A 25,412-nucleotide genomic window follows, 5' to 3' on the forward strand; every position below is an offset into this window, starting at 1 on the left:
TTTAATCGCTCTGATTTTATGAGGGAATATGAAGAAATTTAAATTTTAAGCTGCTGTTAACAGCCTTTGTTCCAGAATTCCCACAAAATTTTTCATCTTTAAATGTTGGGAACAACTACCTGCTAGACTCTGCTGACTTCCCTTGTGATTCCATTAAGTACGGACTAAACTACAGTTAATAGTTGACTATATATGTTATATTTCTATTGTTAATAACTAACAGATTACAGTCTAAATTTAGTATTTCTATCTATACCATCCATAACTAGAATTTATAAGAACTAAATTTCCTAGGTTTTGGTTTCTTAACTCCATTAAATAGGGAAAAGAACTGGTAGAAAAAAGTTTATATAAAAAATATCTATATATTTACATATTTGCTATTTGCTAACAACACTTGGAATATTTAATATACATAGATAAAATAGTTTTATTGGTACAATTCACATATCATATAATTCACTCATTTATGGTATACAGTTAACTAAGTGGGTTTTTAGTATAGTCACAGAATTGTGCAACCATCATGACAATTAGTTTTAGAAAATTTCCTCACCTCAAAAAAGAAACCCCAGACTGGGCATGGTTGTGTGTGCCTGTAGTGCTTGCTACTCAGGAGGCTGAGGCAGGAGGATCATGAATTTGTAGCTAACCTAGGCAACATAGTGAGACCCTATTTCAAGAACAAGAAGCTAGAACCCCATGCTCATTAGCCATCACACCTCATTTCTCCTCAGTTATGTTCTCCTCGCCATCTCCTGTTCTCTACAACTGGCAACAACTATTCTTTCTAACTCAATTTACCTGTTCTGTACATTTCATATAAATAGATATACAGCATAGACATTTCATACAGCATTGTTTTGGGGATTGATTTCTTTTATTTAGCTTAATGTTTTCATGGTTCATGTTGTACGTATGCTTATACCTGTTTCTTTTTATTTTCAAATAATATACCATTGTCTAGATAATTCACATTTTGTTTTTTAATCAGGTGATATATTTATGTATAATATTTACATATATTATAAATATAGGAAGGCAGGCAGAATCAGTGAAGAGGGCATCATTTAAAAAACTAGCTTTAGTCGTAGATGGACGCAATAACTTTATTTGATTTGTTTAGTTTTTTTATGTGATGTTGTGGATCCAACCCAGTGCCTCACTGGTTCTAGGCAAGCGCTCTACCACTGAACCACAACCCCAACCTGGTGGTAGATATTTGTTTTCACTATTTTATTATGAATGATGTTGATGTCAACATTCATGAACCATTTTTATACAGATATTTGTTTTTATTTATCTTAGATATATATCTAGTAATGAGATTGAGTCAAATGGTAATCTTAAAAAACTTAAGCAGCTGCACCATTTTACATTCCCACAGTCAGTGTAGAGTACCAACTTCTACACATTCTTGTTAGTACTAATTATTGTCCATCATTTGGTTAAAGCCATTCTAATGAACGTGCATTGGTATTTCACTGTGGTTTTGATTTTCATTTCTGTAGTGGCTAATGACAATGAGCAACTGTTTGATGTGCTTATTGGTTATTCATTTAAATCTCTTGGAGAAATGTCTTTTCAGATTCTTTTCCCATGGTTTTTGTTTGTTGTTGTTGGTTTTTTTTTTGTTTTGTTTTGTTTTGTTTTTTTCCTTTCGAGGCAGGGTCTCCCTGTGTTCCTCAGACTGGTCTTAAACTCCTGGGCTCAAGCAGTCCTCTTGCCTCCGCCTTCCTGAGTAGCTGGAAATATAGGTATGCACCACCATGCTGGGCTCTTTGCCCTCATGCTTTTAAATTGTATTTTTTGCCTTATTGAATTGTAAGACCTCTTTTTATGTTCTGGATACATTTCTTTCATCAGATAAGATTTGCAAATATTTTCTTCCATTCTATGGATTATCTTTTCACTTTATTGATGATAACTTCTGAAGTACAAAAGTGTTTAATTTTGATGAAATGCACTTTTTCTACTTTTTCCTTTGTAATTTTGTCATATTTAAGAGTATTTGTCTAAACCATAAGGTCACAAAGATTGCAGGCCATATAGCCCATCTCGTAGAGTGCCTGCCTCTCATGCTGGAGGCCCAGGTTCGAGTCCCCAGCACTCTGGGTTTGTGGAAATTACTAACAAAGGTCACAAAGATTTATTCCTTTATTTTCTTACTAGAATTTTGTAGTTTTAGCTCTTACCTTTAAGTATATGCTTCATTTGGAGTTAATTTTTGAGTATGATGTGATGAAGGGGGCTCAGATTAACTCTTTGCAGGTGGATATCTGGTTGACTCAGAAGTTTTGAGATACAGTATTTTCATTATTATTCACTTCTAAGTTTTTTCCAATTTCTGTTATGATTATTTCTTTGATACATGAGTTGTATAGATGTTTTTTTTTCCCATTTGTGTGTTTTTTTAGTTAGATTTTTATAACTTTTTACTCAAATGTATTGTGCTTATAGATTGTGGTACATATGGCACTAATTCTTAGAGATTTTCAGAAGGTATCTTTATGGTCTAGATATAAGATGGTCAATTTTTATTCCTGTGTGCCAGTAAAAAATGAATATTCACCAGTTGAATTTACCTTATGTCAGTTATTAATTGAAATGTGTTAAAATCTTCAACAAAGCATGGTGTGGTGGCATGTACCTATAGGACCAGCTATTTGGGAGGCTGGGGTAGGAAGATCACTTGAGACCTTAAATTTAAAGCCTCCTGAACAACATAGTGAAATCCTATCTCAAAAAAAAAAAAAAAGCATGATGATGAATTTTTCTGCTTTTTTTCCTTTTAATTTTGTTAACTTTTAATGTTTAGTGTAGATTTTAATATGGAACATTTTAAGCATATGCAAAAGGAAAGAAAATAGAAAATAGTATTCCTATCCTTATCACCCTTCTTTTTTTCTTCTATTTTTTATTTTACTGGGGCTTTAAACCAGAGGTACTTCACCACTGACATATATCACCACCCCTTTTTATTTTTATTTTGAGATAGGGTCTCACTAAATTGCTTAGGGTTTCACTAAGTAGCTGAGGCTGACCTTGAACTTGGAATCCTCCTACCTCAGCCTCCTGAGTTGCCAGGATTACAGATGTGCCCACTGCAACAGACTTACCTTTTATCTTTAACCACTTTCAATATATACAGCCAACCTTAGTTCATAAATTTGCTCTATCCCCATTTTTATTGACTCTGCTTCCCAGGTCATTTTCAAGCAAAATCCTAGACAAAGTTATTATTGTTTCATACATTCATTGTTTAGATTTATATCCACACATTTACTGCAGTATTTGTTCACCCTTCTTTTTGTACCTCAGCCTAACTGGAAACATTTTTCTTCTATCTGAAATGTAAATATTACAGTATTATCTAGTACAAGTCTTAGCAATAAAGTTTCTTATTTTTGTGTGAAAATGTTTTTATCTTGTGCACATTATGGAAGACTAATGCAGAGCACAAGTTGACAGTAATTTTTTTCTGAGTATTTTGAAAATAATGTTCCAGGTCTTTGGCTCCTGTTGTTGCTGTTGAGAAATAAACAAGAAGTCTAATTTCTGTTTCTTTGTAGGTAATTTCATTGGTTACTTTAAAGACTGTCTCTCCTGTTTTTTTGGTATCCTGTACTTTTACTTAGACAAATGAAAGTTTGTCATACATAATTAAATGATAGTAATTTCAAGTTATTAACTTTAAATTTCTTAACATTCAACTTTTAAATGGTGATTATTGTCTTTTAAATAGTTAAGCATATAAGGGAATCCTTGCTATTTTAAAAGACCCTATGACAGGTCTTTCTGGAGTATACAGTTTACAATTTGTCTGCTTTATAACTTTCTTTTCAAGATCTTATATATGTAGCTTGATGTAACAGGCATAATATGCTTTATCTTTGTACAGCACTATTGGAGATAATTATGAAAAATGGAAGCACTGCTGGAAATAACCCTCATTGCCGAAAACCATCAGGTACTAGTGATCAGAACAAACCCAATTGCACAAAGGACAGCACATCTGGTGGTGGTGAAAGTGGAAAAGGCTATACCAAAGACCAAGTAGATGGAGTTCTCAGGTAGGAACTAGTATAATTTATATCTCAGTTTATAATTGATACCAGTGTGATTTTTTGATGTTCCAACACTTAAAAAAAGGGGTTGAAGCATAATTTAGTAGAACAGATATGAAGGAATTAACTCTGGTGTTTTGTGCTTTATAAGATTAGTCTGTAAAGTTATCAACTTTATGGAAGTTTCCATCTTTTAAATTAACTGTTACACAGCTGCTTCAGACTGATTTGTTTTTAAAGAAGAATTATTTCAATTTTTTGACATAGTACATTGTTTAGGTCACAATACTGAAAGAGGATGAAAAATCGTTTGGTCTTACATATGTATACATGAAAGTGGGAGAATTTCATGAGTGGAAAATTGAGAGCAACAGCAGCAGCTTTCATTTTCCTACATATGTTTATGAAGGATTTTTTTCTATTTATATTTTTTCAAGGTTATCTTCATATATACACAACCACCATAATATCCTCTCCTTTTAATATTTTTCTTACTCAGATTATTCTCTCTCTTATTTTTACCTCATGATACACTTCTATATAAAGCAGAACAATTAGGTAGAGTTGAAAAATTATGAACTGGGTTTTGGGGATCTGGTCTAATTTTATAAATAAGGCAAGGTTTTCAGGTAGTTCAGAATAATAGGCTGTTTTGTTTCCTGCTACAACTTTAAGGAAGCTGTATTAATATTGTGTCAAGGTTACTTTCCTAGGGAAACTAAAATTTAAAGATGATTGACTCCGAACAGTGATTAATCAGATAGTTCTCTGGAGAGTGAATTATAGTATAACTTAAGTGACTAGTAGTTCAAACTAGTTAGATTAAGTCCTTTTCTTTTGCCCTTTTCTATTTTTATTTTTTAATTTTACTTCCTTTCTTATACTTTTTTCCTTCTATTCTCATTTGTTTATTTACCATAATTAGTAATTGAAGTATATTTGAGATGCAAGCTTTATTTATTGAGGAAAGTGATTTGTCACCATATCTTATAAATCAAATGTCAATTTTATTTTTGTCTCTCTATATTTAAATGTTAAAGCTGGATTGTAATATTTTATCTGGATATGGTCATAAGGAAAAAAAGAGTCCCTAGTCATGGTAAAGCCATGATAAAGGGTGTTTGATTTGTATGCATGGTAGTGAAGCACTTTGAGAATATACATAAAGCAGCCAAGCACTTTCTTAATTGTAGAACTGTGTCAGACGGCTGAATAAGTGAGATAAGTAAATAAGTGGGAGACTGGTGTGCTTTTGGATTTCTTTCAGAAAAAGCTTTAGGAAAGCAGTGTGATGATACTGGAAACCATATCCTAAAACAAATTATATTTTTTTGTTACTTAATGTTGGTAGAGCATATTCTCAATGAAGGACCCAGAATAAAGTTAATGTGTATTATGTGATTTTTTTTGGTGATTATTTCCAACCCTTAGAATATAGAGTCATTATGTGTTTGAAGCTTTCATGAGAAAACTATAGTTCATAATTTTGGAGAATAATTATCTTCTAAATCTGTTGTAACAACATTTTTTAAAATCTCTATTTCTTCATCTCTTCTACCCTAACCTCAGAGGATGGGGAAAAAGGAATAGCCCAAGGTGTGATAGAAATAAGTAAGGAAGAGCTATATTACATCTTTGTTTTAGTGTTGATTGATTTTGTGTGTGTGTTTCTCCTAAGTCCAAAGGTCTTGACTTTAGATGGATCTGGGGGCATCCTGAGAATAGAAGAATGAAAGATGATGGTGGGTGTAGGTACACTCTGTATGTTACCAGAGTTGGAAGACAGACATAAAATATTGAGGAAGTTTTTGATTGTTGGCTTCAATTTTCTCTGTGAGATTGGAGATGAAGTTGTTTTCTGAGAGTTAGAAGAGATGAGGTTGAAAGCTTGAGCAGTGTAGTAAAAGAATGGGAGGCAAAGGGAGTGGAACAATTACTGATTTATCATTGAAGACTCAGATACATTTGAGGCCATAAATTATTCCTTATAGGGAGAATTAGTTTAGTAGTATATCTGTATTAGAGATTTATTCTCTAACTCAATTTTATTATATCCTTTTTATTTAACAAGTATGTATTTTTTTAAAAAAAAGTATGTAGTCCCTGTAGGAACTGATATGATTGAAACATTCTTTTAGGAGAATCCTAGGCTTACTCAAAATATTTAAGTCAGTATCTTACTTAAGAGTTGTCTTATTGAATCATGTAATACTTATTCATTATGTTAAACTTCATAAGCATTGCTTTGGTGAGAAACAGAATAGCAAACACATACTGTATGGTTTTGTTTTTTTGTTTTACCTATACACAGGGGATTTTTCTCATAAAAGCATGTTACCTTGTTGGTTAGTACGATTATGCAAACAAGTTGCTCAGTGACAATTTGGCTCAATAGGGAGAAGCCATGCAATAATACTGTATCCATTGCATAAGTAAGCACTTGCTTGTAGTAAGACTGAAGAAAAATTGTGTAACTTAGTTAACTGGTATACTGTGAAACTAAGCTCTGTTTGTTGTCTTTGAGTTGAAATATTGAAAAATAATTGAGGAAAATATCATGGATCTTATTTGAACAAGTTATTAATATATCATTGAAAAAGACCATATATTATTTTAAAAAAATATAAGATTAGCATGAAATCATTAATTGGGCTGTTATATTTATCTAAGAACATTTCTGTACAACCATTGACTCACAATTACAGGAATTTGAATTTAAGATTTGTCTTAAACTCCAGTTCTTTAATTGAAAGGAAAATAAGTCATTTTGCTAAACTCATAAAAGAAATAATCCTTTGTCTTATTTCCTCAAGCACCAGTTAAATTTGGAGCCTATAATAAATAATCATGTATAGCACATGAAAAAAAGAGAACTGAAAGATGATCCTCCTTTCTCATCCACACGAAGATTGGACTTGACATACTTTTCTTATTATTAATTTCCATACAGATCTTTTTTGGCCTTGTGCAATAATGTTCCCTTCCAAAATAGATAATGGGTTGCCCCTGTGTTTCCCTTTTTTAAGTTGTAAAGAAAAGAGGTTTATTTTGGTTTATGGTTCTGGTTCAAGGTTGAGAGACTGTATCTATTGATGGCCTTCTTGCTGGCATATTTCCAAAGCAGCACGGGGCATCATGTGGCAAAAGACAGAGCGTGCATGTGTGAGTTACACCTTTTTAATTTTTAATTTATTTTTTATTTTTCAGTAAGGTTGAAGAAGGAAAGGAGCAGACTGTAAAAATTGTGACAAATACATATAGTTGGTGAGAAAGCTCATGATGAACAACACTAAGAAAATAGATATGTGAATGGTAATTTCTCATTCAGATGTGAAAAAATAGGTGAATGAATATGCTGGGAACATTTTTTGAAATACATAGTCTTCAGCTTGTCCATTGGTGGTCATGACTCTATAACCCTATTCTGACTTCTCAGGAATTTTTCCTCCAATATGTCATGAAAAATTAAGAGCAGGAAAGATTTGGTGGAGTTATATACAGCTAAGAATTAGTGAAATAATTGTTTTTCCTTTCTAGACTTTTCTCTTTTGGTGGCACGTCTTAGCTTTATGGTCTAAATCTAGAGCATTGGGAATTATATCCTACTTTCCTACTATATTATCTAGTAACCCACTCCTGAGTTGACTTTTTCCATTGCCTAACCTTTTGTACTCAGGAAATGTCAACAAGACAATTTTAGAGGATTAATCTGAAACATAATTAAACCTCATATATTCAAATCAAATTGTAATGACTTTAGGATTGTTCATTGTTTTTCACTATCTTTTCTGCATTCAGGTAGTGTCTGCTGTGTTCTTATCTCTATTTCTTATTACACAGCCTGCTTTTAACTGCTTCTTCTCTGTTCCAAATTGACTTTGTTGACAACCACATTTCACTATAGCATTCAATACCTTTGATCTGAGTGTTTTTTTAATATCTTCACCATTTCTATTATTACCCATCCATTCCATCTATCCATCCTTCCATCCATCCATCCCGTCTATCTAGTCATCTAATACATATGGAGAATAAGACATAATCCCTGCCTTTAAAAGACCCTCTAACCTAGAAAGGTAGTCAGAAAAGTAAACAGGCAATACTTTGTGGTACTTATTGGGATAAAACTAAATTTAGAGGGACTCTGGGAACATTTAAGAGGGGTACCAAACCTAGGTATTTGCGTTCCTGGGAAAAGAAGTTGTAGAAACTAACTAAGCAAGAAAAAAGGTAGGTAGGGCTGCATGCATTGGCACATACCTCTAATTCCATTTACTCTGGAAGATGAGGCAGAATTGCAAGTTGGAGGCTAGTCCAGGCAATATAGGGAGACGCTGTCTCAAAATAAAAAGGACTGGGAATTATAACTCAGTAGCAGAGTGCTTGCCTGGAATTCCTGAGGCCCTGGATTCAGTCCCCAGTATGGCCAAAACAAAGGCAGAGAAGGAACATTCTGGCCATCAAAGAATATCTGTAAATATCTAGGAGGGAAGAGAGTCTGTTTGAGTATTGCTTATAAGAAGGAAGTGGAAAGGGAGAGTATAGTCACTGTTGAAGTCTGAAGGGGCTCTTTTGTTTTCTTTATTCTGGTTCTGGGACTGCAAGATTTTAAAATAAACTGAGGTTGGAATCTTTATTCATGAGGCTTCCCCAATCACCCTTTTTAAAACAGCAAGGTTAGCCAGGTTTGGTGCATGCCTGTAATCCCAGTACTTGGGGAGGCTGAAGCAGGAGGATCAAACGTTCAAAGTCAGCCTCAGCAATTTAGCCAGTCCCTAAGCAACCGAGTGAGACCCTGTCTCAAAATAGAAACATTAAAGATCTGGGAATATAGCTCAGTGGTAAAGCGCCTCTGGGTTCAATCCCCAGTACCAATAAAATAAAATAGCAAGTTTACCCTTTTGTTCTATATTACTCTTTAACCCTTCATTTTTCTCCAAATGTTTATCACAATATGATGATGTACTTTTTATTTTACAAATGTTTATTGCTTGTCCTCTCCCAGGTGTGAATTTAATGTGACTAGGGACTTTTTTTTTTAAAACTGGTTTATTCACCCATTGTAGCATCTGAAACAGTGCCTAGCAGAAAGTAAATGGTCAGTAAAGTTTTGTTGAAGATATAAATCCTGATACTCTTCTATTACTTGGCTGTGTGACTTTAGACAACTTATTTAGCCACTCAAAGCCTTGATTTCCTCATTGGCTTAATAGGAATAGTAATAAATAGTAATAAGGGGTAAATGAAGTACTTTGTGTAAAATAATCAGCATAATAAAACTCCTTCAATTCTTTTATGTGAAATCTTTGTGATCAAATATAGTTTGGAACTTAGAATTATTCATCTCTCAGAAAACTAATAATAATGTTAGACATCATAAAACAGCAGGATCTGGGGCAGCAGCCTATATACAAGTATAACATTTTGATAGCAAAATATACAACTATTCACACAAATGGAATAAATGAAGACTGTGATGCATCACATTCTTTCAGGTTAGATTTTTGCCTTTAAAAGAGTTCAAGTCAGGTTTTAAAATAACTTTAATTTTTCAAGCTTTATGGATATAGGTATTAGGAAACTGTGGATGTAGGTATTAGGGTGAGTGCCACCCTCCCCTCTTTATTTCCTATTAAGTAGCTGCCAAACATATCTTAGGAAAATGAGTGTCCAAAGTTGAGGAATTTCTGTTTTGTTTACTGATATATCTAGAACATTAGGGCATAGTTGGTATTCAGTAAGTATTATTGACTAAATAAAACAAATGCCATCTTATTGAAATAAAACTGTCATGTTTATATTTTTAAGTGTCTAAAGTAGAAAAAAACAGAATTTTATTATTTATTTATTTATTTATTTTTGCGGTGCTGGGAATTAAACCCAGAACCTTGTGCTTGCGAGGCAAGCACTCTACCAACTGAACAATATCTCCAGTCCCCCGGATTATTATTAATTTTATAAAGAAGGAGTATAACAGATTCTTGTTGGTGTGATCATAAAAAATTTAGACATTACTATACTCACATATAATGCCTTCTTCCACCATTCTCCCTCCCGCTCCCCACCAACACCCACCCCAGTTTATATAACAGAGAATGAATGTTTTCATTATTAAAGGAGAGCTAAGACTCATTCACTCAAAAAATATCTGAGAACCTTCCCTGCAACAAGCACTGTGATGGCAAATAAGTTCAGTAGTTAAAAAATATATATATAAGACTTATGTCTTTTCTTAGTCAGTCAGTCTTTGAAGTTCTTTTGTTATCAGTGACCAATTTTGCCTTAGATTATTTTACCCATTACCGCTACCGTCAAGGCACCCATATATGACACAACTAAATTTGCAGAGTACGGGTACAAAAAATGTTGAAGATGGACCTTGGCTCTTTTGATGTTGGGGATTGAACCCAGAGCTGCACACATGCTGTATACACTCTACTACCATATACATTCCACAACTGCACTATGGCTTTCGTGATGCCAGATTATTAGGCGGTGGGATAATGCTGGCATCCCAAAGTTCTTAATGTTCTTACTCTGTTCAGTTTTCCTTTTCAGTTCCTAATGTACTTTAAATACTCTAGGCTTAAGTCTATTTCATCTTTCAAGTACTATGTAAGTAATCTTTAGGAATGTGCTCATCACAGTGGAAATGAAGTGTAACAAACATTTTTTAGTCCCATGTTGTATTTTATTGTATTTTGTTTACAAAGGACCCAGTGTCTTTTTCAGAGAGTGACTCAGATAAATTTTCATCAGCATAATCATGCTGATTTAGTTTACCTTGAGGAATAAACTATAGGCTACTTCTTTGTTTTACATACACTAAACTGTTGCTTTGATACTTCATTAGGTCTACATAATGCAAGAACTTAAGTTCTCGGAATGTCATATGTATTTATTTTTAGCTATGACATACTTTTGGCGAGTTTCAGAATATTTTTAATCCACTGAAAAGTAATCTAAGTTGCTTTGATTCTTCCATTTTAGTTACAATGAATGTGCTGTCCTTCATCTACAGTTATGTTCTTTGCTTTACTTCTCTTTAGTTGTGATAAGTTGCACTAAGGACATTGTCATGGATTATTCTCCGTAGAATGAGAAGAGGTTGGAGGAGTGGTCTATGACCAGTCAAGAGAATGAAGCAAACCAGCCCTTAAAGGGATAAGCCATCATTAGATTTTGAGCAAACAATTCAGATAGTTCTTTTTATACTATTTTAATAAATTGAAAATTAGAGATATTATATGACATTCTTCCTTGAAATTTACATTATGATACACTTTCTTGTTTACAGCATTAACAAATGTAAAAATTACTATGAAGTACTTGGAGTTACAAAAGATGCTGGTGATGAAGATTTGAAAAAAGCTTATAGAAAGCTTGCTTTGAAGTTTCATCCAGACAAAAACCATGCACCTGGAGCAACAGATGCTTTTAAAAGTAAAGTAAACTTTTTAAAGCAACTTTACTAATTAAGCTCTTTTTAGAATTTACTTGACAGTGTTTCAGAATATTAAATTCTGCTTTTGGACTGGTGCGTTTAGAAATATCAGCATAAGCAAAGGTCTACAAAACCCTTTAAAAGTTTAGTATTAACTTATTTCATCTAGAGCCAAACAAGTACAGATTTGGCTTCACAAAAGCAACGTGCCAGTTTTAACATAGTCCAAAGTAACTTTTCTAGGTACCCATGCATGCTTTCTAGTTTACTCTGAATAAATAGGGTGATGATTTTGCATGCCCTTTTAGCATATAGACATCTGGTTCTAAAGTCAAGTAAAAACAAAATGTAGTTTTTATCAGTTTTTGCTACCGACTATTTAGAATTCGGGTGTTGGTTAGATTAGCTCTCTCCTAGTATTCTTATATTTCTATTAAACCTGGCCACTTTTTGCACTCTTTATATGTAGTTCTGATGTGATTTTCTTCTTTTTAAACACTGGCTTCTTTTCTCCTGCCTACTATTCATTTTTCATTTATTTTCTTTCTCAATATTCTTTCAGGGTATTTTTTGTCAATTTGGTAAATAGTGTCAGCACTATTTTATAATTTCATATTTTGTTACAACTTATTTGTAGTTAATTAATAATTTATAGTAAAAATGCTTAAATTTGTGATTTTTTTTTCTTGTGAATTTGGAATGTTGAGTTGGTGTATAATGTTTTTGATAAAATGATGGGATTTTAGAGTAATAGGAAGGAGATAATCATTTTTTAAGTGTTTCAAAAAGATGGCAAACTCAATTGGTTTTTCATAAAAATTAAAATTGTTTACAAAATAGTGTTTTTTTTTTGTTTTTGTTTTTTTTTTCTTGAAGGAAGTTGCCAAGGAAATACATTTGGGAATTCTAATATGTTCCAATAAAAGCACTGCCCAAGTGGTGCTGGTGAAGTGAAATGCCACAGTGACAGGGAGAGCTTTCTCAGTTTGTTTCCTTAAATTAAAAGTGGCATGTTGTAAGTACAGGAAAAGTTACTTTATTCAAAAACACTAACAAATCACACTTCTTGTCAGTTACCTAAAGAATGTGCCCAGAAAATAGGGCTGTTATTTTCTCTTACAAATATAGACTTTACATTATTAAACAGAAATAACATAAATAATAGCACTTAGGTTAATTTGTCATTCAAAAGTACACAAAGTTGGGAAATTTCTAGTAAAATTTTCAAGTAGAATAAATATTTGTTTTATTGCTGGTGCATAATATCTGCAAAGAATTTAAATTTTATTAAACAAAATATTCATGTATACAGTAGGTAACCAGAAAAATCACTGACATCCTGAAATAACTAATTTATTACCATGTTGCCCCCAATTTAAAAGTTCCACATTATAAGATATGAACATTTAATTTTAAAATTTCAAAAATATCTTGACAATGGATTATTTGCATGTGTAATCTGCTAGGTGACTTCAGTATTCTTCATTAATGTTAACATTAAATGACTTAATCCTTTCACTTCTGTATTGATGTCATATTAGCATTGTTGGTCTTGGACCAACTAAGTGTATGCACCTATATTTCTTCAGCTGGTGTTGCTCATCCCACGAAGCTACCTAGATACTCACTGGGTTGTTTTTTGTTTGTTTTTTTACAGTATTGGGATGAAACCCAGGACCCAAAGCATACTAGACTCTACCACTACACTACATCCCCAGGCATTTTTATTTTTTATATTGAGATAGGGTCTTACTAAGTTGCTGAGTTGGCCTTAAACTTGGCCATTCTCCTGCTTTAGCCTCCTCAGTAGTAGGAATTAGTCATATACTACTACATCCTGTTCAACAGGATTTTGCAGTGGTGGTTGTGATTAGGAGTGGTGTCTTTCAGAGTTTTAATGCTCTGCTTTGCAAAATGAGAAATGTAGTACTTAACAACATTTTGGAAGGTGATTTATGTCTAGGGGAGAGGCTCACATTATTCAGTACACAAGAGATTATCTGTAAATCAGAATGCCAATTTATTAGTCCCAAAGAAGATCAGAATTGGGAATTGACTGATAAGTGGAAACTACACTGAAAACTCAAGTTGTAATCCATACATGCTTGGTGAGCAAATGTAGTTAGAACATCATTCAGCTAGTGTCAGTCACACAGAAATGACAGGTTTCATTAATTTAGCACAAAGGATTTTGTCATTACTTTCTGAATTATTTAATTTTTAGCCAGTTGATCTTAACTTGTTTTTGGAATACTGAACTGTTTAATCTCTAAGTACAGACCATACTTATTTCTTTTATATGAAAGCTAAAGTACAGATTGATAGCTTTCTGAACATTATTTTATAAAAAATGGAAACCACTTGATTTTTATCTTCTCCAAGTAATTGGTTTCAGGAATTAAATAAGATAGCTGTTTCGTTTGTATGTTTTTGTAAAGCTTTGAAAATAAAAGATTTCTCAAGGTAAGTCTACTAAATGTGACTGTTTCATCTTTCCAGTTAGGAGTGTAAGTTTTCCAAAGCAGCAAAGATTTTATTTACATATAGAGTGATTTTCTAAATATATTCAGTGTTTTTATATTACCCTTCTCTCTCACATAGATGCCATGTGAACATGCTCAGGCTTAGGACATAGCTCAGTCGTACAGTGCTTGCTTAGCTTGTGCAAAACCCTGAGTTCAATCCTCAGCACTGCCAGCACAAGCAAAAAGACAACCAGTTTATATTATCTTCTGACTTTCAAGTATTTCAGAGACTATTTGAAAAGTACTTCTGCCTTTTGGCATATATGTGAACTCAGTAATAGAGGACATTAATTGGCTGCTTATGTGCTTTCTTAAAAATAATTATGGATCAGGTGCTGTTACTTATATTAGGTCTTGTAATTTAATAATAATATCTAGAGTATATCTGTGAACATTGTGTATTAAATAAGACAAGACAGGAAGGCTGAAAGGTGGAGAAAGAAGGTAAACTAACTAGATACCTGAGAACCAAAGAATAACATGGCAGTGAACCGCTTGGGTGTTTATTTTTGTTTTGTGCATTGTATTCCAGTTTGGGCGTTGAAGGATCAGGTAAATCCCAAAACACCAATGAGGATAGCCTTAAAAAAAAAAAAAAAAAAAAGCCCCAATAAAAATCTGTTTTTTGTTTGTTTTTTACCAAACGACCAGGAAAGGGACAGCCTAGAAAGTCAGAGAAATAATAATTACTCCATAGCAGCCAAATGTGGCCTTACTCTGATCCACATCAGCAAAAGCTAAGTAGAGAGCCTAGACTACCCACCATCTCCATGCTGTAATGAAATGCTCTAAACCCTCCTCCTGTGGGACAGACAAGGATGAGTTGAGAGCTTGGAATTTCACTTGTGCTGGGCAGTAAGAAAAGCTCCCATCTTTTTTACTCTTCCCATTCTTTGCTCACAGTGTCAGTAGAGATAACTTGGGGGTGGTTCAGGACTTGAGAGATGTACATTATATCATGATAAAAGTGTCAATCCACCAAAAAGACATTATAATAAAAATGTGTATGCACCAAGAAACAAAACTGCAAAATATGTAAAGCAAAAACTCATAGAACTAGAAGGAGAAATAGACGAATTCAGTTATCATTGGAGACTTCAACCTGTTTCTATCAACAGTTGATAGAACAATTAGACAATAATTCAGTTAGGCTATAGAATAACTAAACATGACTATCACCCAGCATCTAATCAACATTTATAGAACACTACCCAACAACATCATATTACATATTCTTTTCAGGTACCCATAGAACATAGACCAACATAGACCATTTTCTGGATCATATTGAACCTTCATAGTCAGGTACAGTAGTGAATATCTGCAATCCCAGCAAATTGGAAGGCTGAGGCAGGAGGATCACAAGGTTGAGACCAGGCTCAGCACCTTAGTGACATCCTCGGCAACTTAGCAAGACGTCATCTCAAAGTAAAAAATAAAAAAGACGGGGATGTAGCTCAGTGGTGAAGTGCTCCTGGTTCAATCACATACATTAAAAAAAAAAAAAAAGAATTAAAAAGGAGAAAGAAAAAAAAGAAGAAAATAAAACTTCACTATTAAATACTGAAATTATGAGCACATTGTCTGTCACAGTGGAATCAAAGAAAAATCAGTAACAAAATAATAGGAAGATATCTAGTCACTTGGAAATTGAACAGTGTACTTCTAAATAACTTGTGGGTCAAAGAGGAAGTCTCAAAGGAAAATTTTAAATACGTTGAACTAAATAACACAAATACCAAAATTTGAGAGGATCAGCTGAAGCAATACTGAGAGGAAATTTATAATGCTAAATGTATATTAGAAAAGATGAACTGTCTCGAATCAATTATCTTTGTTTCTACCTCACAGAACTAAAAAAAGAAAAGCAAAAATAAACCCAAAGCAAGAAAAAGAAAGAATGGAAATCAATAAAATTGGAAACAAAATAGCTGTAGTGGAAACTAGTAGTACAAAAGCTAATTTCTTGAAAAAAATCAATAAAATTGACATACTGACAGAAAAAAGGGACTAGAAGTGACCACCATCAAAAATGCTGTCAGAAACACCAGTATCACTACAGACTCTATAGGCATCCAAAGGATGATAAGAGAAATAAGAATATTTCCACCTACACAGATTTGCATGTTAGATGTGGTGATTCAATTCTTTAAAGAATAAAAGTAATAACTGAAATAGAAAATGTGAATAATCCTATAGAACTTTTCAATAAATTAAATTTATAATTATAAGACTCCAAAAAAAAAAAAACAAACTCTTCAAGCTTAGATGCTTTTACTAGAAAATTCTACTACATTTTTAGAGATTAATTAAAAGTAATTTTACATAATTTCTCCCAAAATATAGGAGGAAATATTTCTCAATTCATTTGACATAATGCTTTACCCTGCTCTCAAAACCTGACAAAGACAATACAAAAGAAGAAATTAAGACTAATATCACTTATACAATAAACCCAAATATGCTTAGCAAAATATCAAAATACTACAATATAAAAAAAGAATTGTATACTCTGATACCAAGTGGGGTTTAGTGTAAGGATGCAAATTTTGTTCACTATATGAAGATGAGTGTAACCTAGCAGCTGGAAATGTAGCTCAGCGGTAGAGTGCTTACCTAAAATATGCAAAACCTTGGGTTCATTCCCCAGTACCACCAAAATAATATAACAGTAATAATAATAATTAATGAAATTCCTGTGCTAATGGGCTAAAGAAAGAAGAAAAACCATATGATTATATCAGTCAGTGCAGTAAAATCATTTGAAAAACTTCAGCATCCATTCATGACAAAAACTGTGAGAAAAGTAGGAATAGAAGGGGTGAGGGGACTACCTCAATTTGAAAAAGAGTAACTCCTGAACATCTATAGCTAGCATATTTAGTGATGAAAAATGTCCCCTCTTACCATTCATGTCCAATTTAAGTGTTAGAAGTTCTAGCCATTGCATTAAGGTATAAAGAAGAAATAAAAGGACTACAGATTAGCTATAGCAAGAGATAAAATTGTACATATTTGCAATTGACATAATGATGTATGTAGGAAATCCCAAGCAATCTACCAAAAACTCCCCTAATAAAAGTGAATTTCGTGAGGTTGTAGAATTCAAAATAAACTTGTAAAAATCAATTGTATTTCTATACATTAGCAACTTGTAGACACTGAAATTTAAGATACATTAACATTCACAATCACCAATTAAAAAGTAAGTGCTTGGCTGAAAATTTAATAAAACTTATGGTGAAAGCTACATGATATTCATGAAAGAAATCAAAGAAGACCTAAATAAATGAAGCAGAATATCATGTGCATGGATTAGAAGATTGAACATAGTAAACATGCCAGTGCTCTCCAAGTTGGTATGCCGATTTAGCACAATTTCTATCTTCATCCTTTTCAGAGTTAGCAATGTTTATTCTAAAATTTAAACAGAGACTCAGAAGAATCTGAATAGCTAAAAATGATTTATTGAAAGAAGAGTGGGGATAATCAGTGTACCTGATTTCAGGACATATATCCAGCTATAGTAACCAAAATTGTGTGGTACTGGAAGAAGATAGACATATTGATTGATAGAACAGGATAGAGAACCCAGAAATAAGACCCATAAAATATATCCTGATTTTTGACAAAGTGCAAAAACAATTTAGTGGAGGAAAGATAGCCTTTTAAAGCACTGGTTGTAGAATAGTTGGATGTCCATAGGAAAATAAATAAGTAAACAACCTTGACTTAAACCATACTTTATGCCAAAAAAAATGTAGTCAAAATAGATCTCAAAGGTAAATACAAAACAACACTTTTTAACTTTTAGCAAAAAATTATAGGGACAGATCTTTAGGATCCAGGGCTGACCAGTGATTTCTTAAGATGTCACCAAAAGCAGAGTTCATAAAAGAAACAGTTGATCACTTGGACTTCAGAATTTTTAAAGGCTTTACTAAGAAGATGAAAAGACAATCTACAGGTGAGAGAAAATATTTGCCAAGCACATACCTGATGAAGGACTAGTACCTTGAATATATATAAAACCCAATACTCAAAAGTTAAATAACATAGTCCAATTAAAAAATGGACAAAAAAGGGCTGGGGTTGTAGCTCAATGGCAGAGTGCTTGCCTAGCACGTGTGAGGCACTGGGTTCGATCCTTAGCCCTGCATAAAAAAATAAACAAAGGCATGATGTCCATCTACAACTACAAAAAATTTTTTTTCAAAAATGGACAAAAGAGATGGAAACATTTCTTACTGGGTTCCAAAGGTAATATACAGACGGTAGAGAAGAGTATGAAAATATTTCAACATCATTCATTAGCTAATAGAGAAATACAAAGTAAAAACCAAAAAGAGGTGTCACTACATACTTATCATAATGACTAAAGTTAAAAAAATAATGGCAACTCCAAATGCTGCTATATATGCAGAAGATAGATTGCTCATACGTTGTTGATGGGATGTAAAATGACACATTCTATACATTTTTGAAGTTTCTCAAAAAACTAGACAACTATCAGAAATGAGAAATAAAAATTTGTGTACACATAAACCAGCATTTAAAGGTGTATAGCAGTTTCATTTGTAATAGCTAAAACCTAGAAACAATCCAGAGAATGAATGGCTAAACAAACAATGCTGTGTTCATACCATGAAATAGTAGGGTAATAAAAGGAATTAAGCTACTGATGTAGAACATCCTAGATCAATCTCTAGAGAAGTATGCTGACTGAAAAAACCAATTCCAAAAAGTTTTGCTTTCTCTGTGTATTTGTTATATGATACAATCCCATTTTTTTATTATTCCATTCATATAACATTCTTGAAATGACAAGATTATAGAAAGGGCATACAGCTTAGTTATTATCAGAGGGTAAGAAAGGGATTGGCAGGGAAGGAAGTGAGTGTGGTTATAAAAGGACAGCATATAGGTGGTGGTAGAAGTGTTCCAAACCCTGACTATGAATGTCAGTACTCTGAGATGCTGCTGTACTATAATTTTGTAAGACGTAGCCATTGGGGAAATTTGGTAAAAGGTATAGGGGAATCTCTGTATTATTTCATAAAATTTTATGTAAATCTATAGTTACTTCAAAATGAAGTTTTAAAGAAGAATGAAGTGGGAGCTATTTTTTGGTGTAATTAATGACAGTGAGGTAGAAATGTTTTGTAAGGCTTTTGAACACCAAAATGAATTTTGGATGTAATGCTTTAGATGATAAGGAGCTGTTAAAAAACTATTGATTATGGGTATAGCACAAAATAAATGAATAGAAAGTTACTTTGGTCACAGCATATAAAGTAAATTTTCTTACAGATATAATTATATATAGATTATGACAGTATTTCACAAATATCTTAAAATATCTTAATGTTTAGAAATTATATTTTAAAAAGCTTTAAAAATAGAATTGGGTTGCCTATATATTAACAATTTCAAAAGTAAGAGAATTATGAAATAGCCATTTAGTTTAGGTTATATCCTAAAACATACTGTTACTGGAAGTACAACTTTAGTAGAGATTGGTAGATGCACTTTGTTTTTTAGGTGTGGGTTATACTGTGGTATTGTTTGTAAGTACATTGTTTTGCTCTCTTCTTACGGTTTCTATTGAAATAACATTACAAATTAGCTACATTTCTTTTTTTTATTGAAATATGTTTTTAGTTGTTGATGGACACAATACCTTTATTTTATGTTTGTTTTTATGTGGTGCCGGGGATCGAACCCAGTAAGTCACAGATTTCTTTGAGAATCTGAAGAACATTTGTGACCATCTCAGGTAGATGGACCATCCACCTAATTTTTCATCAAGCAAGGTTCACAGACCTCCTGAATGCGATCTCTGAATCCCAGTTTTAGGAAGCCATACCAGAGGAAATTCCAGACTATATGTGTGTATAATTAATTTGTGTAATTTGTAATTATCTCAAACCAACTTACCTAATGAGCATCAGTTTTCTTTGAAAATACCTAAGGCAGCCACCACATAGATCCCAAAAGTATTTTTTTAAATATTCCATATTTAATTCCATTTTAAAGAGCAAGCTGCATTTATGAAATGATTAGTGTCAGAATGAGAAGAAAGTAGTGCCTACTTTCAGCTTCAAAGCATATTAATTCAAAACTTATTAATTGCTGTAAGAAGACATTCTCATAACCAATATGCCATTGCCTCTTGGACATGAGACTAGGAGATCTGTAATAGAATCCTTTATAAATAAGTATGAAATACTAAAATGAGATAGGAAAACTGAGAATTACATGTATTATTCAAAAACTAATTTAGACTGTATGCTGGATCTTGGGATGTTGCAGTAGAAACAAACACAGGTCCTATCTTACAGAGTTTACTGTCTTAAGGAAAATAAATAGTTCAGAAATAGGATGAAAGAATAGCTCATTCTAGGCAAGACTATGAAATAAAAAGTTTATGGTGTAGGTTTTATGGAGTAGTGAAAGTATATGATTGTGCTGAGAATTTGACTTCGAGCAAATTAATCATTTTGAGACTCAAAGTTCTTATCTGTAAAGTGGAGTTGTTAAAGGATAATGTAGAAAGGTTCTGGGTACAGAATTAATAGCTACACCATAAATGATGGATACTGCTGCTGTTATTTTCTTGAACAATCTTGATGAATGGCCAAATTAGGGCACTCAGAAAGAGAAGATTTTAGGGGATAGAGCACAATATTAAGAATAGATGGATGTTCCTTTGTTTCCAAAGCAGTAGGGAGATTTGAATGTCAAGTATGAAAAGTTGAGATGAAAATAAAAAAAGAGAGATAATAATATGTGTAATTTCAAACAATGTATAATATTTTTTAAATTAATTTTATTAATTGTTATACCTGCCAAATTATAAAATTAACATTTTATAATCTTGATTAGTTTCAAGCAACTTTTTGTTGTTGTTCCAGAGATCAAACTCGGGGGCACTTACTCACTGAGCCACATCCCCAGTGCTTTTTTGTATTTTATTTAGAAACAGGATCTTACTGAGTTGTGTAAGGCCTCACCAAGTTGTTGAGGCTGGCTTTGAATTTGTGATCCTCTTGCCTCAGCCTCCCAAGCCATTGAAATTATAGGCATGCATCACTGTGCCCAGCTCAAGTAATTTTTTTTTAATTGACAGTAGCTTATGGGTTAGTCTTTTATAAAATAAAAATTTTGCTTACTAACTTTTACTCATTCCTTTTTCAGAGATTGGAAATGCATATGCTGTTTTAAGCAATCCAGAAAAACGAAAACAGTATGACCTCACAGGCAATGAAGAACAAGCATGTAATCACCAAAATAATGGCAGATTTAATTTCCATAGAGGTTGTGAAGCTGATATAACTCCAGAAGACTTGTTCAATATATTTTTCGGTGGTGGATTTCCTTCAGGTAAATTAATATTAATTATAAATACTACATTTTATGAAGATTGAGATCCTTCCTATTAGTCTATTTAGAGATTCATCTCCTTTCTTCCCCTCATTTCTTATAGTGCTAGACTCCTGAGATGACTTTCCGTGAAGGTAGGAGAAAAATGTTAGGGTTATTACTTTTACTATAGCTTGCCTTTTTCTGTGAACATATTTTAATTAAAAAACAGTTGAAGAGTATTCTAAAGTGTTTTATCTAAAACTGAAGGAAGAGGGTGGACACAGGAAATTGGGTGGCAGTGTCTCAGATAAGTGCTGTTATAGTTGTGAGAAGTATGCTATAGCCTGGCATTGGTTCTCTGGAGAACTTTGTAAATCTTTTATTACAGACATTATAGATTGCTAATTTGGATGTATGTGGAGGTCTTAATATATATTTCCAATGAAAATAGTAAAAAGTCTGATTCATATTTTATACATAAAGTGTTTGGTCCCCTGCCCTCCCAGTACTAGTAGGCATTGAACCCAGGACCTTGTGCATGCCAGGCAAGAGCTCTACCACTGAGCTATACCCCTCTTCCTGCCCTTTTCTTTTCTTTTTCCTTTGGGATAAGGTCTCACTAAGTTGCCCAGGTGACCTCAAACTTGGGAACCTCCTGTTCAGCCTCTTACAACAGATGAGAATATAAGTGTGTACCACCATACCTGACTCATGTTTTTTTTTTTTAACATTAGGATAGAAAGAATTACTTAAAGTAGGCTATCAAAGTGAAATATTGTAGTGGTACCACTAAATGAATAAATTTTACAGTACCAACATAAGTAATAGTGAACTTTATCTACATTCATTATGAGTTGTTTATGTGGAAATTAATTTTATTTCAGAGTATCTCCTCTAAGATAATTCAAATTATAGCTCCAGGCTTGTTTACAGCATTTACTTAAGGTGCTGAGTTAAACATCCTATTCAAAATCAGGGCAATTTTTATGGACAAGCAGTATAATTTGGCCTGCTAGTCCTTTCTGAATATTATTGAGAAAGATTGTCATTATTGATGACATTTTTGTAAAGTATCCTTGAAGGAAAGAGGATATATAAATACACATTAATCACTAAAAATATAACTTGTTTTGACATATTTGAATACATAATTACCTCTCAGAAAAATTATTTAAAATCAGTAATTTTGACTGCAAATATGCTGTGAACAATCAGAAATCTTTCAGACAATTGTGAATTTTTTTCCGATTAATTTGTAGTTCTTACTAGTTACAACATAGCTTAATTTGCCAAATTTGTCAGTAATAACCATTTTTGGGTCATCACCTTATTTGAAAACAATTTGAATATCCATCAGCAAGAGAATTTTTGAATAAGTTGTGGCACACATTCTATGGCATACTAAACCCTTTTAAAAAATACCATGCTATATTTTGATTTCTAGAGGTGGTTATGACTCATTTAAATGCAGAAATCAACGTTTCTGAGTAGAGATCCAAGGTTTGTTAAAAAAAACTCAACCAAACTTTTATTGAAGTTTTTTTTAAATATGTGGAATATATTTCATAAGTAAGAAACTTCAGCCTAACTTAAAAGGAGGCAAAGCTGGGAAAGAATTATTCCTGTTTCAATCCATACTTCACTCACAAGAAGAGAGGGCAGCAAACATTCATTGCTCAAAATAAACACCTATTATTTTTGTAATTTTTAGAAGTTAAAAGAAAAATGTAATTGACAAAGTAATTTTTCTGATCATATTTGTTCTCCCTAATTTAACCTTGGTTTTAATTTTCTAGGTAGTGTACATTCATTTTCAAATGGCCGAGCTGGTTATAGCCATCAACATCAGCATCGACACAGTGGGCATGAAAGAGAAGAAGAAAGAGGAGACGTAAGTTTATGATATGATTAGAAATCACAAAATGGCAAATTTCAGTTTGGAAAAGCAATTAGAGTTGTCTAAAAAATAGGGCAAGTTGTTTTAGGAAATAATGAGTTTTCTCTACCAAAGGTGTTCAATAGAGACTAGAAAATCCCTTTGGGATATTGTAGGAACAGGGGTAGAGGTCATGGTAATGGGTGGTTGGACAGTATAATAGAACCCCTTCAGATTGGTATTCTGTGATTCTAAAGAGGATACACCTGCACCATACACGTTTTGAAGGTAACTTCTTATTATTGGTCCTAATAAATTTAGAATTCATCCTCAAAAAAACTTATATTAGGAGGAACTTTGCTTTACTCTAATGCAGTTATACCTAATTGCCTATAGCAATTAAGGTCACAGGTGGAAAGGTAAACAGAAAGTGCACTAGACCAAAAACTGAAAGGCCTCAGCCATAGCTGTACTGCTGATCAATTCCCATCTTTAACCCCCACATCCAAGGTAAAAACATTTTTACAATCCTTAGCACATTGGTAGTCTCTATGTATGTATGTATGTGTGTGAGTGAGAGAGAGAGAGACACACACACACACACACATAGACAAGGATTTCCTCATCTATAAAGTGAGATCACATTCTATCATTGTCTATCACTTCATGTGCCTGGAAAGTTACATTTTCAAGAATCATCCTAGGAGGTTGGTATGATCAGGCAGATTTGAAAGCATTGTACTGTATGATCTCAAATGTCCTTTCTTCCTCTTAATTATGTATAACAGCTATTGGATAATTGACCACTACAGTTATATTATAATTTGTTATTCTTTGATGATTTTTTTATAGGGAGGTTTTTCTGTGTTTATCCAGCTGATGCCCATTATTGTACTGATTCTTGTGTCATTATTAAGCCAACTGATGGTTTCCAATCCTCCTTATTCCTTATATCCCAGATCGTAAGTAGCTATGTAAAGTTTTATAAAAAACTGTTATTGCTTTCTTATCTAGCTTCCTTTTAAAAGGGCCTTTGCTCTTTTAAAGTACCAAATCTGTTATTACAAGTGTACCAAATATTAAAATATCTGATTTTTAAAATAGCTACATATGTGATAAATTTGTATGATGTCAATGACATTTCCACTTATAGTTAAGGACAGAAGTATTCTATATATTTGAACTTGAATTTAATTGGTAGGACATGTATTGCATTAAGGACAAAACTGAAAATCAAGGATACCATAAAGATAAAAGTATAATAATTGATGTTACATAAATTTGTGTCATTAAATGGGAAATGATTTTAAGAGGTCAGTATGTAAGGAAATTTAATACAACATCTGTCCTAGACAACTTCAATGTAAAATACTGAATATAAAGGAAACTTTTTAAAATCATATTGGCAGTGATTTTACAGTATTAAAAACAAGATTTGTCTTTAAGTAACTTATTTCTTACAAATAAGACTTTTATTAACTAAAAATTGAGAGAACTTTATTAGAGCATAGTACATTAAAAGTGTGGTTACCTTTTGGGCATAGTGGCACATGCTTGTAATCCCAGTGGACTTGGGAGGCTGAAGCAGGAGGATCAAAAGTTCAAGGCTAGTCTTAGCAACTTAGGTAGGCCCTAAGCAACTTAGTGAGACCCTGTCTCAAAATAAAAAATAAAAAGGACTGGGGATGTGCTCAGTGGTTGAGTGCCCCTGGGTTCAATACCTAGTACCAAAAAGAAAAAGTTTGGTTACTTTTTTATGACATGAAATAAGTTTTAGGCAATTTGAGAACATGTAAATATTACTAATATTAACTTTTTAATCATTTAAATTTTTATATTTCATTTCATAGTAGTATATTAGTATGTTCAATTTTAATTACAGTAACTCATCTCTTTTACAGTGGATCAGGGCAGACCATTAAAATGCAGACAGAAAACTTGGGTGTTGTTTACTATGTCAACAAGGACTTTAAAAATGAATATAAAGGAATGTTACTACAAAAGGTAGAGAAGAGTGTGGAAGAAGATTATGTGACTAATATTCGAAATAATTGCTGGAAAGAAAGACAGCAAAGTGAGTTTGTGAAATGTTTAATATTTTTAAACTTATTCAGTCTTTGGAAATGATTACTATA

The 25,412-nt window shown here is 32.8% G+C and overlaps 1 protein-coding gene across 4 annotated transcripts in view; it reads left to right on the forward strand.

Moving 5' to 3' along the window:
* Dnajb14 (DnaJ heat shock protein family (Hsp40) member B14) overlaps positions 1-25,412 on the forward strand; it is a 41,693-nt gene that overhangs the window by 11,545 nt on the left and 4,736 nt on the right. The window contains exons 2-7 of one of the 4 annotated variants that reach the window (XM_047567486.1): positions 3,902-4,073; positions 11,365-11,510; positions 21,234-21,419; positions 23,198-23,292; positions 24,130-24,239; positions 25,179-25,351. In XM_047567486.1, the coding sequence (XP_047423442.1) occupies positions 3,902-4,073; positions 11,365-11,510; positions 21,234-21,419; positions 23,198-23,292; positions 24,130-24,239; positions 25,179-25,351 (882 nt within the window). Of the gene's footprint in view, positions 1-3,901; positions 4,074-7,138; positions 7,230-7,274; positions 7,743-11,364; positions 11,511-21,233; positions 21,420-23,197; positions 23,293-24,129; positions 24,240-25,178; positions 25,352-25,412 lie in introns of those variants that run through there. The other 3 variants (XM_047567488.1, XR_007110606.1, XM_047567487.1) reach the window with 3 other exon arrangements.

The sequence above is a fragment of the Sciurus carolinensis genome, chromosome 10, assembly GCF_902686445.1.
Source record: "Sciurus carolinensis chromosome 10, mSciCar1.2, whole genome shotgun sequence".
Taxonomy (NCBI): Eukaryota; Metazoa; Chordata; class Mammalia; order Rodentia; family Sciuridae; genus Sciurus; species Sciurus carolinensis.